The sequence below is a fragment of the Chiloscyllium plagiosum genome, chromosome 11, assembly GCF_004010195.1.
Source record: "Chiloscyllium plagiosum isolate BGI_BamShark_2017 chromosome 11, ASM401019v2, whole genome shotgun sequence".
NCBI lineage: Eukaryota > Metazoa > Chordata > Chondrichthyes > Orectolobiformes > Hemiscylliidae > Chiloscyllium > Chiloscyllium plagiosum.
Window position 1 is genome coordinate 47,882,932 of NC_057720.1, and position 15,292 is coordinate 47,898,223.

General features: G+C 36.7%; 1 protein-coding gene across 14 annotated transcripts in view; it reads right to left on the reverse strand.

Moving 5' to 3' along the window:
* Positions 1–5,582: 5,582 nt before the first annotated feature.
* nfia (nuclear factor I/A) overlaps positions 5,583–15,292 on the reverse strand; it is a 677,405-nt gene continuing 667,695 nt past the window's right edge. For 13 of the 14 annotated variants that reach the window (XM_043699269.1, XM_043699272.1, XM_043699265.1 and 10 more), the window contains one exon: positions 11,176–11,341. In XM_043699269.1, coding sequence (XP_043555204.1) covers positions 11,324–11,341 — 18 coding nt within the window. In that variant the 3' untranslated portion in view covers positions 11,176–11,323. Of the gene's footprint in view, positions 11,342–15,292 lie in introns of all 14 variants that reach the window. The other variant, XM_043699275.1, reaches the window with a different exon arrangement.

Below are 15,292 nucleotides of genomic sequence, written 5' to 3' on the forward strand. Positions count from 1 at the left end.
ACATTTAAAAGGCATCTGGATGGGTATATGGATAGGAAGGGTTTGGAGGGATGTGGGCCAGATGCAGGCAAATGGGACTAGATTGGGTTAGGATATCTGCTTAGCATGGATGAGTTGGACCAAAAGGTCTGTTTCTGTGCTGTATATCTCTATGACTCTACTCTGGTAGACAGTGAGGACACAGAGATCATCGTCAAAGGCACAGCAATCTCTTCCTTTGCTTCCCACAGTAACCTTGGGTTTATCCCATGTGGCCCAGGGGACTTATCTATCCTTGTATTTTTCAAACTTTTCAGCACATCCTCCTCCTTAACATCAACCTGTTCAAGTATATCAGCCTGTTTCATGCTGTCCTTACAAACGATAAGGTCCCTCTCACTAGAGAATATTTCAGCAAAGTATTCATTAAGGACCTCCCTTACCTTCTCTGACTCCAAGCACAAATTCCCTCCACTATTCCAGATCAGTTCTACCCTTACTCTGGCCATCCTCTTCTTCGTTGTAAGTAGTTAACTCCTCCTGCTACTTCAAACAAGTCAATGTCTGCATATGTGCATGTTCAAGAGCGAAGTTTCTTGATTGTGAATTGTGTTTACATTCTCTGTTACATTATACAAGTTGCGTTGCAGATTTCTTGAGATCTATACATCCAGGAGCTTGTAATTTCATCTTCATATGCAGTGACTTCTGTTTCTTCACCTCTGGTAAATAATTGCCTCTTTAACACAGCAATACTGTTTTATTATTTAAAACCATTATCTTATTCAACAATTGATCTTCTCCATTCATTAAATTGAACATGGAGCTTTGAGAGACCACAGATATTCTGTCAGTTCCTCTTTGTTCCTGTTAGAACTCTGCCACTGTGCTATTGGGTAATGCTTTTGCTTATTTTATATATTTGCCTACAGCCACTAGAAGGATGGGAACATCATCACCTGCAAGTTCCATTCCAAATCAGTCAGCATTCTGACTTGGAAACATGTCACCATTTCTTCAATATTGATGGACCAAAATCCTGGAATCCTTACTAACAGCACTATGGGTCTACATGGACATGGACTGCAGCAGTTCAAGAAGGCAGCTCAGCACCACCTTCTCCATGGCAACCAGGGACAGGTAATAAATTATAGCCCAGTCAGTGATGGTCATGTCGCATAAGTGAAAGAAAAATGTCATTTTTTTCATTTAATGGTGAGCAGTTGACTAATTTGGAAAAAGGCAAAAGTGAGGACTGCAGATGCTGGAAATCAAAGTCTATATTACAGTGGTGCTGGAAAAGCACAGCAGGTCAGGCAGCATCCAAGGAGCAGGAAAATCGATGTTTTGGGCAAAAGCCCTTCATCAGGAATGAAGGGTTTTTGCCTGAAACGTTGACTTTCCTGCTCCTCGCATGCTGCCTGATCTGCTGTGCTTTTGCAGCAACACTCTAATTTGGAAAAAGGTCATTTCCTTGGAAAAAGGAAAATAGTATACACTCAATGGAAAAGAAATTTTAAGGTATAATGTCCTTGACCAATATCTCTTGGTGGAAGTGGACAGGTATTCTGAAGCACTAACGTATTACCGAATGATGCCTCAAGGTGGAATACTTTTCTAAATAAAATTACCAGAAATGTCTGAGTGATGAGTGGGCATCTTTGAATCCTGACTCTAATTCAGCCACTTTCATTGTATATTTTCCTCATTATTATATGCATGTCCTCAATGCAAAGCAGCACTTTTAAGAATGGCTGAGTAAAAAGGAGCAGCAAAACTCACAAGGAAACCCTGTCCTTACTGACCACAAAAGAGATTGATATTCACTTACCCATTGTGCTGAAATGTCAAGCTCTTTTCTCTTTACTGATTCCAACTATCCACCATTTTATTTTACCATAGATGTGTATTTTTCATTTTTATTTTACTAAAATATAGAACTGTTGAACATAAATGCCTATTGATGCAGTCATGATTATAACATTCGGAAGGCAATTCAACTTAATTCAGTGAATTAAGAGAAGATGTGATACAGGATCAGTCAATAGTCACAAGGGGCAAGCTGATATCAGTACAGTCAATTTCTCTGTGATTAATTACGTTTTCAGCAAAGAAAGATCTCAACAACAGTAGCTCGTTAATAAACTGCAAACATTTACAATTAACTTTTCACTCTTTATGTCTGTTTCCATTTTTATTTGTGGAATATTTCAGTTTGATGATAATAATGAGCACTGTCTCGGAGAAAATGCTGACCATGAGATTGTTAGAAGCTAAACTATTAGATGGTCAGTGCTAATGCACTTTTATTAAGATGTAGACATGGGACGAACCTGATATGCTTAGAGTTACCAGCAATAAGTTCTATAACACTGATATAACATGCCTGTATATGTCCCTACATACTGGATTTGGGTAACACTAACAAAATTAAAAAAAATTAAATCCAGAAAGACATCACCTAAATTTTACTCGTGATGTTTTGTGCAAAACAAAGAAATATGTAATTCCGGGCATGTTCTTTTTAGGTCCAATGGTTTCTCTCACAAAAAAAGGAATTTTAAAATTTGAAAGTAATACATTATAATAAACTGCTGAAAGCAACACTTTTACTGAGGTATGTCCAGTTGGATTATATGGTGATACATCAATGTACTGTATTACACTGCAGCTAGCAAAATGCCACCACTTTACTGAGGCCTTGCCCCAGTTAATTTGAAGCATCATTGGAATGCATCAAGGGATTTATGGCAGACTTTTAATGCTGCATTTTAAAATATCTTAATGCATGTACAGTACACGTGTCTCCATTATTGGTGAATTCCAGCAAGCTATTAAAAGGTGTTAGACCATCATTCTAGGACATAAATTCCCATTAACTGATCTAAGCTATCAATAGTTGCTATGAGTAATTCTTAAAGCAGTATTTGAAAAGATGTTAGTGACGTCTTCGTGACTGTAATTATAGTAAATATGAATTTCCAAAGTCTTTATACCACATTAGACTGAAAGGTCTGTTTCCGTGCCTTATGACACTACATGGACCATTTTATACGTAAAGTGGCATCTATTGTAATACAATATTCACTTGAAAACTTAGTGTGATTCAACAACTGACAAGTGGCTCCGAGAGCGAACTGAATTCTGCCATTCTTTTTGGAATCTATTTATACAAAACTATTACTAATAGTCCATCACTTTAACAGCAATATTGATGTTGTTGTTTGGCTCCATTGTTATTGGTTATGAACTAGCTTAACTGCTTCAATCATTTGAATCTATTTCTGTTCCTAACACACACCAGACATTGTCTATTCAGTAGCTTCCATGGTCGCCTTCTTGGGTTTTTGCACAAATGCATTTCTCCATAGTGAATTGGCTAATTTGCCATAGTCATGTGACCTCTGCTTCCACTATAAGTGCCTTTACATTAACTTGCGGCAGTCATTACATGCAACATGATATCAGATGTGTTCAACTGAAATTGTGTGGATTTTTGAAACAGTGAGAGATTACCACTGTTTAAAAAAGCAAGGAAGAATTCAAATTGTCTGTGACTTTGAAGTGTTAGGTGAATAAAAATGATTGTTGATTTTCCATTCCCTGCTGCCATGGAAATGAAAGGAAATATGGGGCAGAATTTATATTTGTTCAACTCTCAATGGTGTGGCAAAACTATGAAATAGCTACAGAATTAAATTAAAGCACAAAGCAAATACGATTGGCAATGCTATCAGCACTGATGAAATACTGACACAAGAATTCAGAGGACCATTTTTGCAGATGTGCTTTGAAACCCATATTATTATTATTTATGAACAATATGTTCAATATCAGAGCTCATGGGAGAGGGAGACTATTGATCAGTATGTGGTAACACTGGCATATCTTGGTGCATCTTGAGTGTTTCTACAAATGAAAGATGACCTCATCAGAGATCGGGTTGAATTAGGCATAAGAGATCCCACTGTGAGAGTACATCTGCTGAGAGAGAAAAAATGTACTCTCAGAAAAAAGCTGCTTATATGCAGAAGCTCTGAGGTTGTTAATAATCAGGAACAGCATATTAATAGAACACATGAGACTTTGCATTAAACTCAGAGATATTTTAGATTGGAGAACAATATATTAGAAAAAGTAAGGGATAAGTGTTTGCAGAAGAACCAGCAGGAAGATCAAGCCCAGAGGACAGTGTAAATGCTGTGGACAACACCACATAAAAGATCATCCCATGTAGACCAAAATAAAAGAGGAACTATGCAATATGAGGAAAGCATACTCTAAGAAGCTGAATTACTTTGCATACAAGTGCTTAGCTAGAAAGAATTAAAGCAAGAATATAAAGATAGCTACTGTACAGATTTTAGCCGAGACTTCTGATGAATTACTCGACATCATAAAACAGATTATAGACTGTGACTGTTAGAATGATGACTGCAGAAGGAGATCAACTGAGTGTGAAGTCCCAGATAGACACTGGTACTTTATGCACTATCAACTTTGCCAATCAGTGAGGTGGTTCAAGATGACAACCCAAAAATGAAGCCTGAAAGATAAAGACTATATGATGGAATGATACTCATTCCAATGAGTAGATGAAGATGTGTGTCCATTGCTATGAGAATGAAGAAGATATGTTGTTTTAGATAGTACTTGTTAAACAAATCCACTTATCTCAGCTGAAGCAAGTCAAAAGCTTAGCTTGGTATTCCAACAACAACCAGAAGATATTTGAGGCATTTGGCAGGCAGCAGAATGAAATTTATGCAGAATAAAATTCTGCACTTTAACCAGTGCAAAAGAAAGAAAGACAAAGTATGATTCATTTAAAGGGACAAAGAAACATGTGAGGGAGAATGAAACAGGCAGTTATAGTGACAGATGTAGATGAAGAAAGATGAGAAGAGGCTGAAATGAAGTATGTATACTGGAGCAGATTGATTGGGCCAAACTCTTTGTTTCTATGCCATGTATTTTATGAAAAAGATTTAAAATTAAAACAAGTAAATGGTCAAGTAAGAAACTGAATTATAAGATGATCCACATCACAAGCAAACTTTCAACTGAAAGTACCTTAAGATGGAAGGGCAGCCGAAGTTTTCATTTCAAGTAAGTTATATTAAGTGATCAACCTGGTCACTATACTTCTATTAAAAAAAGGTTTCCTCAGAAACAAGGAAAAAGAGTCACCCTTATGCAATAGTTTCTTAAGTTTCTCATTAACATCTTGAAGCGATTCACATTGAATGAATTATAGTCAACCATTATCATCTTCTGGAAGGGAGAAGCGCTAAAAAAATGAGCCATTTAAGTAGCAGGATACTCTGTAATAATAGTGTGCTAATGGAACTATTTTGTCAGTACTGTAGTTGAACAGTCATGTTTGGAAACATAAAAATGTATGGTTGCTCAGACAGAACAAGGAGACACAGCATGTGAAATTCAAACTTTGGCAAGATAGCTAGTAAAGGATTTGTAGGCCATTACACACATTGCTTAACTTTCCTATGCACCTACCAGGCATCACCAACTCCCAATTTTCTATAGGATGTCGCTTGCCACTGTAACCAAAGCCACCATAAAAATGAGACATGAATGCAGAGTACAGTAGCATTAGCATTTTATTTTCCTTTTTATGTTGCATAGGAAATGCAGCACTTGCTTCCAGTAATCGTATTGTAATGTGAGAAGGTGGTAGCACTAATGGTTGAATACAAGAGTTAAACTAATCCACACCAGCTCAAAACTTGCAGAGATTTAGTTGAGTAAGAATTGATGCCCACAGTGTTTCTCAACCAATAACATACTTTCACATACACGTTTTTTTTTTTAAAAATGACCACGAGAACAGAATCATTGCCAGTACTAGAGGCACAACATTTTTACTGAATTTATCTAAAGTAAATGTTCAACCGTGCATGAAACTAAACAGCCACTTTTTTCTCGTTTTAAAAATACGTGCTCTGGTGTGAAGGTAGGGGTGGGCACGGGTACCCATTCACCCGCCTGTTAAAGTGCTACCTGCTCCCAAAGATCTAAATTTCTTTTAAGTCCTTCTGTTGGGAAAGGAGCTTCTAACCCAGACAAAACAGCACTGCTGCACAGTAATGGGACGGTAAATGCACAGACGTCATTAAAAAAAATCAAACTGAATCGCGTGCGATGCCACTTATAGGTAACTTTCAGGTAAGTGTTGTCGGGTACACAGTTTCTAAATTTTGAACTGTGCCCACCCCCGAGGGTGAAGCAAAATAAACAAACAAAAAAGTAATACTGAAAATGTTTTTAAAAAGTAAATGTATTACCTCGAAAAATACTGAAAACACCCCCAAAAATAGACAGATGTGTTCTCAGTGAAATATCTTTAAAACTATCTGACAAGAACCAAGTCAGGAAAAAAAATGACTAACATAAACTTGAGTAATATTTATACAGCTCAATAAGCATTATGGAATAGCATGCAGTAATATTGTATGGTTACTTTACATTTGCTTAATCATCAGGAGAAGGTTCTGACAGACAGCGAAGGCGACCGTTGTAGAAAATTGTAGTTCAGAAGATTCATATAATACAGATTTCACAGGCACCACTTTTTGTAATGTTTCAGGTAATATGCTGGTATTCTTATTTCTTTCTTTTATCTAAAGCTGGCATTTATAATAATGACAAAAGGCAAGGATTGACGTAAACTCAATAGATACCAAGGTTAACGATAGATTTTGTGCATAGTTCCCATGCAGAAAACACTGCTACACATTTACACTGTCATAAAGCAAGTGAAGTGAGCCCAAGTTGTCACATTTCATTGCCAGCCTGTAATAGCACCATGTAATGGATTTGCATTTAACAGTAAATTTAATTATAAAGTTGATGACACAGTACTCATTACAATTAAGTGCTATGGACAGCTTCAATGTTACCTGCTACACATCAAAGCAATTTTCGGTACTGGCTGGAAAGATTTTAAACTTTTTTTTATTCAAAAGACTTCCTAAGTTACGAGCTGAACTGTTATACAGCCTAGGTTTGCAGTTGCAAAGCTGAATTTTACTGTCAAACGCTGATGCATGCATTACTCTCAAGACAAGACTTTTTAAATTTTAGTGCATCTGAATCCTGCCAGGTGCCATTAAAGCTCTCCTTATATTATCAAGCCAAACTCAAAGTCATGTTCTTATGGTACTTTGTTCCATGGAGGCCTTCTATCAAAGATATTTCCAGAGACACAATTCAAAGTGTAATATTGTTTGACATTCCAAAAATCACCACAAGGAAAAAAAACTGTCTCAAGCTGTGTATCTGTTTTTTTGTCCAGTATATATTTTAACAACACTGCCACTACAAAGCTGCAAAATGCATGAAGGAAAAGGTGAGATAACCTGTCATGGAACTTGCATATTCCTGCGGGCTGACTGAATTCTGCAAACTATGCTTCTGAGAGGAAATCTTATTCTTGTGTGGTCTTTATCCCTCTCCCTCCCTTTCTGGTAAAGAAAAGCTGATCTAGCGCTTCAGGCAGTTTCTAGTCTGGCACTACTGTTATTTGACTAAGCTCAACCTTGACTCTGAAGTCGGTCAATCAGAACTGCAGACTTATTGTCAGACAAAAAAAAACTATGATCATTGTTTCGCACAACTAAAAAAGGCAAAAACATACATTTCTAACCTGATGTTGCAGACATGAACATTGTTCTTTTTCTACCTTGACAACATTCTAAGGTTACATTTTAGAAATGATGCAACGATAATTCAATACTCAGTGGGTTAAGGTAACATTTAACCAGCTTGAGGAGGTTGGTGGTGAGGGGAAGGGGGAGGGGGAAAGAAAGAAAAATCACACTTCTGTTGGATTCACAAAATGACATGCTGTCTATACCTCCAGAATGAAACTGATTTCTAATTTTGTTGTGTTCTTTGCTTGATACTGTGAAAGAGAGTTAGCTTAATAATACTTACAACCCCAGTCTGTTCCATCCTTTACGCTTTTGCCTACACACTATCATTTTTTCAAACCTTTTTAAAAAACTTTTCCTTTTTAAACTTTAAATTTGTTCAGGTTCCCCTAGCATCTTTCAGACTTGAAACAACAAATACCTTCAAAAATACAGCATGTAATATCCATTTACAATGGTTCTTCAGTAGCCTATACTTTATAAGTATAGGAATATGCCATACCAATCGAAGAAGAAAAATAAAGTACTTAAATACATACAAAAAGGAAACAGGAAAGTTTTTAACTCAAATCCAGTTCCCAGAGGAATAGCAATACTACGAATGCTGCCTTATAACAAACAATCAGAAAATCCACTAAGCTAAGTTGACAGATTTTTTTTTCTCATTTTAACAATGTTACAAAAGTTCCTGCATTACAAAATAGGGCAGATTAAATCAGTGTAATTAATACAACTATACAACATACAAATTACAAATCTGCTGAATGGGCAGCTCAACTTTTTTTCTTTCCTTGCTTTGCAGCCACGACTAATCGCACTCACCAACGAAAAAAGAAATTAAAAAAAAAACTGCCCGAACTATTGCTTTTTTTTAAAACTGTTTTAAAAACAGGGTGCAATTTCTTTTACTTATTATTTTGTATGTACAACCAATTCTACTCTTAAACCTTGGCTTTTGACAAGGTTCTTACAAAAAAAGTTTGTCCGTGCTATTTCCTTCACTGTGAAGCACTGCAAGCTGCTCTTTATAGTGCACATATGTCAATGTAATGCCCAGCTACGTGCTAAAGGAAGGCTAAGGATGTGGATTACAAGAAATTACATCGAACAATTACAATCACACAATACAGTATTGTGGAACACTTACTCACCACTTAGTAGACACCTATCAAAATCCAGAAACTTGTTTCAATCATTTTAATATACATAATCAGTAAACAATTTGAAAACTTGGAAGTTTCAAATGTGCATATAAAATGGGCATTTTTTGATTTTTCTTGAATGCAAATTCCTTGCAGTCTGCTATGCTGAGAAAAAAAATGGGTCTGGGATTTGAATGAAAGTTTAAGGCTCAAATGTGAACAAACTGTTCTGAAATTTGTTGGAGCAGGGTTCAGCTTAGTGCTTCACAGTTCTACTGCAACTCTAAGGAGAGCCCTTTCTGTCTGTGCATTCAGCGTTTATAATTTACAAGACAAACACCTAACAGACTGCATTAACAGCAGCACCAACTTTGGTCAAATAAAAAAAAAATTAAAGTAAAACTTGCTAAGCATTTCTACATGATAAATCAGGTATTGCATATTTTTTCATATATCTGGGAAAACAAAGGAAGACACCAAATAATATTAAAACGTAGCAACATCCAAAAAATATTGATACACTAGCATCTACAGATTTCAAAAGCACTGACCGTACAGGACAATGAAATCTAATCCTATATGCGGCAAAACTGATTTGTTTTCTACATGTTGAAACTTTACAATGGCTGACATCAATGTCGCATTTAAAAAGTGTCTCTGATTGCTACACCAGGAAAAGACCCAAGAGGATTGTTACATTATAGGAACATGTGCAATGATTCCACGTATAATTGCTATCCAGGGCAAGGCACATTGATGCGGAATTTTTTCATATTATTCGTGCAAATCAAGAAACTTATTCCATTAGGGAAAAAGTGAGGAGCAAAAGTGTCTTCCCAAGACTTTCTGTTTACTGATTGTATAGGACAGTAGTAGGGACCCATTTTCTTGGGCCCAACAAGTACGTTTCAAAAGGCAAGTGCCCGGAATAGGGATTATATTTCTTGTGTCTTAATGCACTATACATCTTTCCTACATTGTCTATATAAAAATTAGTCACTAACACTAGATCATGCATTTTAAATGTCTGATTGGCTGGCAAGCCAAGCAGAGAATATATACGGTTGGTATACCATGGGAAAATGGTTTGTTAAATATTTGCAAAGCACACCTCATAGTGTGGATGAGGGCTTGCTTTGCTGTTTGGTCAAAAATCTATTTCAATGCAATGTTTTTTTTATTACTTACATGTACAAGTTGCTTAAGTCGATACGGATAGATTTCTAGATATAACGTATGGATCTGAATTCCAGTGTTCTAAGGTGGAACACAAATTCGTCAAGATCTTAATCCGCATATTGTGTCTTTGAACTTGGAAAGAAATTTACTTGTAGTACAATGTGGCGATTTTCTATTATGTGCTTAGTTAAAACAATGATTAGCTATAATTTTGAATGTAGTTTACATGATCTGGTAAAAGCACCATTAGCTTTTTTTTAATTTTTTTTTAAATCTTCCTTCAGTTTACTTGAGGGATGCAAGTTTATTTTAAAAAAAATAAAAAAAGCAAAAAATAGCTCCCCTTTTTTTCTTGCAAGGCTATGATTTTACCCCGATAGTTTAGAGTCCTGGGGTGGGAGGACTTGGAAAACAAAAATAGAATTTTCAACAATCTCTATCATACAAAGTTATTTAACTATCCAATGAAATTGCACTTTACTCAATTAATCAAAAAAATTAAACCTTTTTTGATTGATTCCTGTCAGTTTCAATCAAAGCAGACCATCCTCCCCAGTTTGCATGGATTTCTTATTTTTAATATTTTTCTTATTAAATGTCAGAGAAAAAAACCCAAAAAAAATTGGTGTGAATGCAGCATTTTAATCTTCTTGCTGTGAGATATTTGAATTTTATATACCTTTCAGGATGCCTTTTGGAGCCATGATAACTGATATATGTCAGTACATAGCTGGGTTTGAGTTCAATTAATTTTCTGGAAAAAAAGAAGAGCTGTATTTTGTGATATGTTGCAGAGAAAGCTGCCCTAGCTATTTCCATGGTGTTGCAGTATTTTGTATCTTGCAGGATTTAGCTATGGAACTTCAAAACACTTGTGTTTCATTATCTTTCACTAATATTTTACCTGTTGAGGGTCCCCTGCTTGCTCGAGATAGCCTGAAATAATTAGACTCTCCATAATTGTGTAATAATCATACAGTCAGTAAGTGAAACGGACTATTTCTATCCGGTATGAGAAACTACCTTGCTATGTCTACTATGTTCTACTATTAAAACACTTCATAAATTTCTAACAGAGCCTAAGTATTTCAGTTCCTCAGTAACAGACCCTTGCATATCAATAGCACGGTAACAAAAATGACGAGTATGACCAGTTCTTATTAAGTAAATCCATTGCTATGGTCTTCATCATTCAGCCTTTAGGCGTGCTGTTTCATGTCATTTCTTCTGTTGAAATTCTATTGATCTCCCCTCCCCCCACAGCTTGAAGTGAAGATGTCTTGCTCCCATGTTGCAGAATTGGGAAGGGGTCAGGTGGTCTGTCTGCTGGGTGGCGGGAAGCTATGGCCTTTATCCCAGGTACCAGGACTGGAAGGGAAAAGAAAATAGCATTAGCTTCGATAGCAATTTGCAACATGCAACACACTAAAAGTAGTTGCTCACTTCTTTTCCAAAAATATATTCTATTTCTTCAGCAGTTAAATTGGAGTGAGGATGAAACATTCATAGAATATTGATTTTATTCGCAATAATGACTCTATGCTCTTTATGTGAGCATAACGTTTGACATTGTGCATTATATGTACTTTAGCCAAGATCCTAAAAGGAATAGTGTTAGTAGAGTTGAATATCCATTACCATTTGCCCTTTCAAATATATATAGCAGGTCAGAGCCTAACTGTGATAATCTTGCTAAGGGAGTTATGAACTTAGTTTTTGCTTTCACGCATTAATTGAATTGGGAAACAGTAATAATGTTTCTCATTTTTATTGCTCTTTTCTTTCATAAAAAATATTCTAAGAAAGGCAAAGGGTTACAATCCAGCTTTTGCATGTGTCTATTCTAATTACACCGTGAAAATATTAACTGCAATGCAAGGAAAATCTGAGAAATTTCACGAGTGCATTAAGATGCCTTAAGCTTTTTATCACCATTCTTTTAGATCATTGTCATTTTGGAAATGTGTACAAATTAAATAAGTTCCTCATTTTTGAATAAACTTTGGGTCCTGCTTACAGAGATTTACAGGATTGCTAGATACAATTTTATTTGTTTCTCGAGACCATATTCCATTTTTTTGATGTTACTCCAGATTGGTGAAGCGTCTGTCTGATGTTAAATAGGTCCCTGATTAAGGGGTAATTTATTTCCTGGGGGAAAACAATTTTTGATTTGAAAGTGCAAACTGGTTATTGGTGTAAAAACTCCTCCATGGATTTTAATTTTGCACCAAACAGGCCCTTGTGCTAATTGCCAAATAAAGCATGCTCAGAAATGATTTACAAGATTTAAATTTGGTGGCAAACAAACAAGCTTAAAAGATGAGGCCGAGCAATTGCAACTACCTTCAGCCAGAACTGCCGATGAGAAGATCCATCTCAGCCTCTGCCTGAGGTCCACAACATTATAGAAAGCAGTCTTCAGGCAATTCAATTTGCTTCACATGGTGTGATAAAACAACTGTAGGGATCTTATGGTGCAGTGGTAGTGTTGCTGCCTTTGGCCAAGGAGACCCAAGTGTGTCAAGACATCTCTGAACAGGTGATAATACTGAAAACTTGTGCTCCAGAACTAGCTGCTTCCTGAACTTAGAAGCCCGAAAACTATTCAGGCAGCATCCGAGGACAGGCAAAATCGACGTTTCGGGCAAAACGTCCGAAACGTCGATTTTGCCTGTCCTCGGATGCTGCCTGAATTGCTGTGCTCTTCCAGCACCACTAATCCAGAATCTGGTTTCCAGCATCTGCAGTCATTGTTTTACCTTTTTGCCTGAAAACTATGACAGATCTGAAACACCTGAGCCCTTGTTTGACTGATTGCTCTGGTGTCTGGTCTGTGGCATCGATTTCACAGTTATGGATCCATTTAAGTTGACTGACACAGTTAACTGTCACTATCAGTTTCATTGCTTCAATGCACAGTGGGTCAATGGTGTGAAAGTTGCCATACATTGCATTGGAGTACATATGGTTCAAGGGGGAGCTGGGAAGGAGGGCGTGTATTGGAACAGGTTCTAGGAGTTGTTTGAGGGAAAACATCCCTTGGCGTGAAAGGTGTGTAGGGGATTATAAGGGGTGAGGGCTGCAGGGTTTTTTTAACTAATTAAGTTGGCCTTCTGTGTTTGTTGTTGGGACAAAATCTCACAATAACTTTAAGATAGCCCACCTCTGTAGCGGCTATGTCCAAACATTTTCTGGAGTCGGCTGGCCTGACTTCAAATGGTGCCTACCCTCTGGCAATGAAGATTGTAACTAAGGAGATGGTGAGCGAGGCGAGCACGTGGAACTGGCACTCCCCCCCACCTCCCACCCCCAGGGAAACAACTTTGGAGCCAGCAGGAATTAGCTTTGACTGGGAACTCCTTACACTGCAGAAAGCAGTGCAAAGCTGTCAGGGAGTGTAACTCCATGACCTTGCAACAGGTACAAAAACAACTGGTGAGAAAGGTTACCATCGAGAGAGAAAAATGAGGGACTAGAGTTAAAAATCCAAACCCCTCAGAGACCTGTCTTTTCATTTAACAGCTGGAGCTTGATCAGTGAGGTCCCAGAAAGGATTGCTCCTGGGCAGGTGATATACCATGAGTGCCCACTTAGTAGGGAACCACTGGGATACTGCTTGAAGCAAAGAACAGGCAATGATGGCTGGAGCAGCAAAGGTCAAACTGGAAGACCATTTTTGGTGAGGTGCCTGATTATTAACATATCTCAAGGAGACTGCCCAGAAGATGGAACCAATCAAATTCAGTAATTCTATCAAAGGTTTAAGCTTTTTCATCACCAAACTGTCCAAAAGCTGCTCAGAAGGGTTTAGCACTTTTGGAGATTGGAACTGTTAGCCTGAGATTCAAATACTCTGAATCCAGCCACGTGGCTTACCACCTTGAACTCTTTCAAGCTTCAACCTAATATCTAATCTCCATTACTAAACTTTTGTCTTCTCTGTCATGTTTAAGTGCCAACATGAGAAGAAAGGGGGATTTTGCTGTAATAGTCTGTATAGTTAATTAGTGGTTTTAAGTGTTTGCATCATTGCCATGCCTACAATTTTGTAAAGTATGTTTCATTAGTAATGAATAGTTATTCCTGTTCTACATGAAACAAATGGTGTCAGAAGTCTTCAATGATAAGTACAGCTTGGGAGCAGTAAATTGAGGAACAGGTATATTTGTAGATGTTATGGTAACTTTATAAAACCTTCACAACATGTTACAGATGCAATTCTCCACATTTTATTTGGCTGTGTGGTTAATTCAAAGAAAATCTGGATTATTTTGTTATACATTTTCAAGATTTGGACTTTGCTGCTTAACATATATTATCAATCCTCAGTTGCTCTAAGAAGTTGGTGGCTGATTTTGTTCTTGAATCATTGTAGTACATTCTTTGTTAAAAGTTTAGTACAGCTGTATGGGTCATTTCAAAATGCTGGATTTACAATTGGTCCAGGCTGTATAGGATGGCAGATCTTATCAGTGAAGTTTCACTTGAAATGGTCAGATTGTTGCATAATCTCGGAACGTCTGCACCATCTTTCTTTGAAAAAAATTAATTCAAGTTCCTAAATTGTCATAGTGGAATTCGAACAAGTCCTACAGATCTAGATTGTGGATTACAAGTAACACAACCATTATACTATCACATTGTCTGTGCCAAAAGCAATTTAAAGTGTAAGGCTCTGTATTCAACATCAGCAGGAGTGCACAGATCTTAATGTATGTCAACATCAATTAGCAAATCTATGTGAAGGGGATATAGTAAATTCAGCAGAACTGCAATTGATATGGTATTTAATATGTACACTATGAAAATTGGTGTTCAATCTTGCCATTTATATTCCTTTATTAATTGAGAAGGAAGTACAGTTTGAGGGAAAAAGATTACTGATACAGCATTTTACACTGTTCTTAAAAGGAATAAAAGTGTGTATTGGTATACTTTTAAGAAAGTGGTTTATGGCCAATGAAGCATATTTTGTTTAACTCTACTTGTTACACAGTTGAAGAATTCTAAGTTTGAGATACATTCTAAAAAAACAAACTTCTTTAAAACTTTAACCAGCATATGTAATGCATTTATTTAATCATCTCCGTACTTTGTCACCATATTTTACAGCCCTATGAAAACATCTCTAACATTTAAAATGAACTTTCTAAAACCAAAAGGGAAATAAAGAAACATACACAATGTGCACTCAGATAACTTTTTTAAAAATGGTGTTTACAGTGAAAGTGGATGAAAATGAATGCAGCTCAAAGGTGAAAGCTCTGGTACTACAAGCATTCTTAATTAAAAAGCCATATCCTGTGTAAAATATTA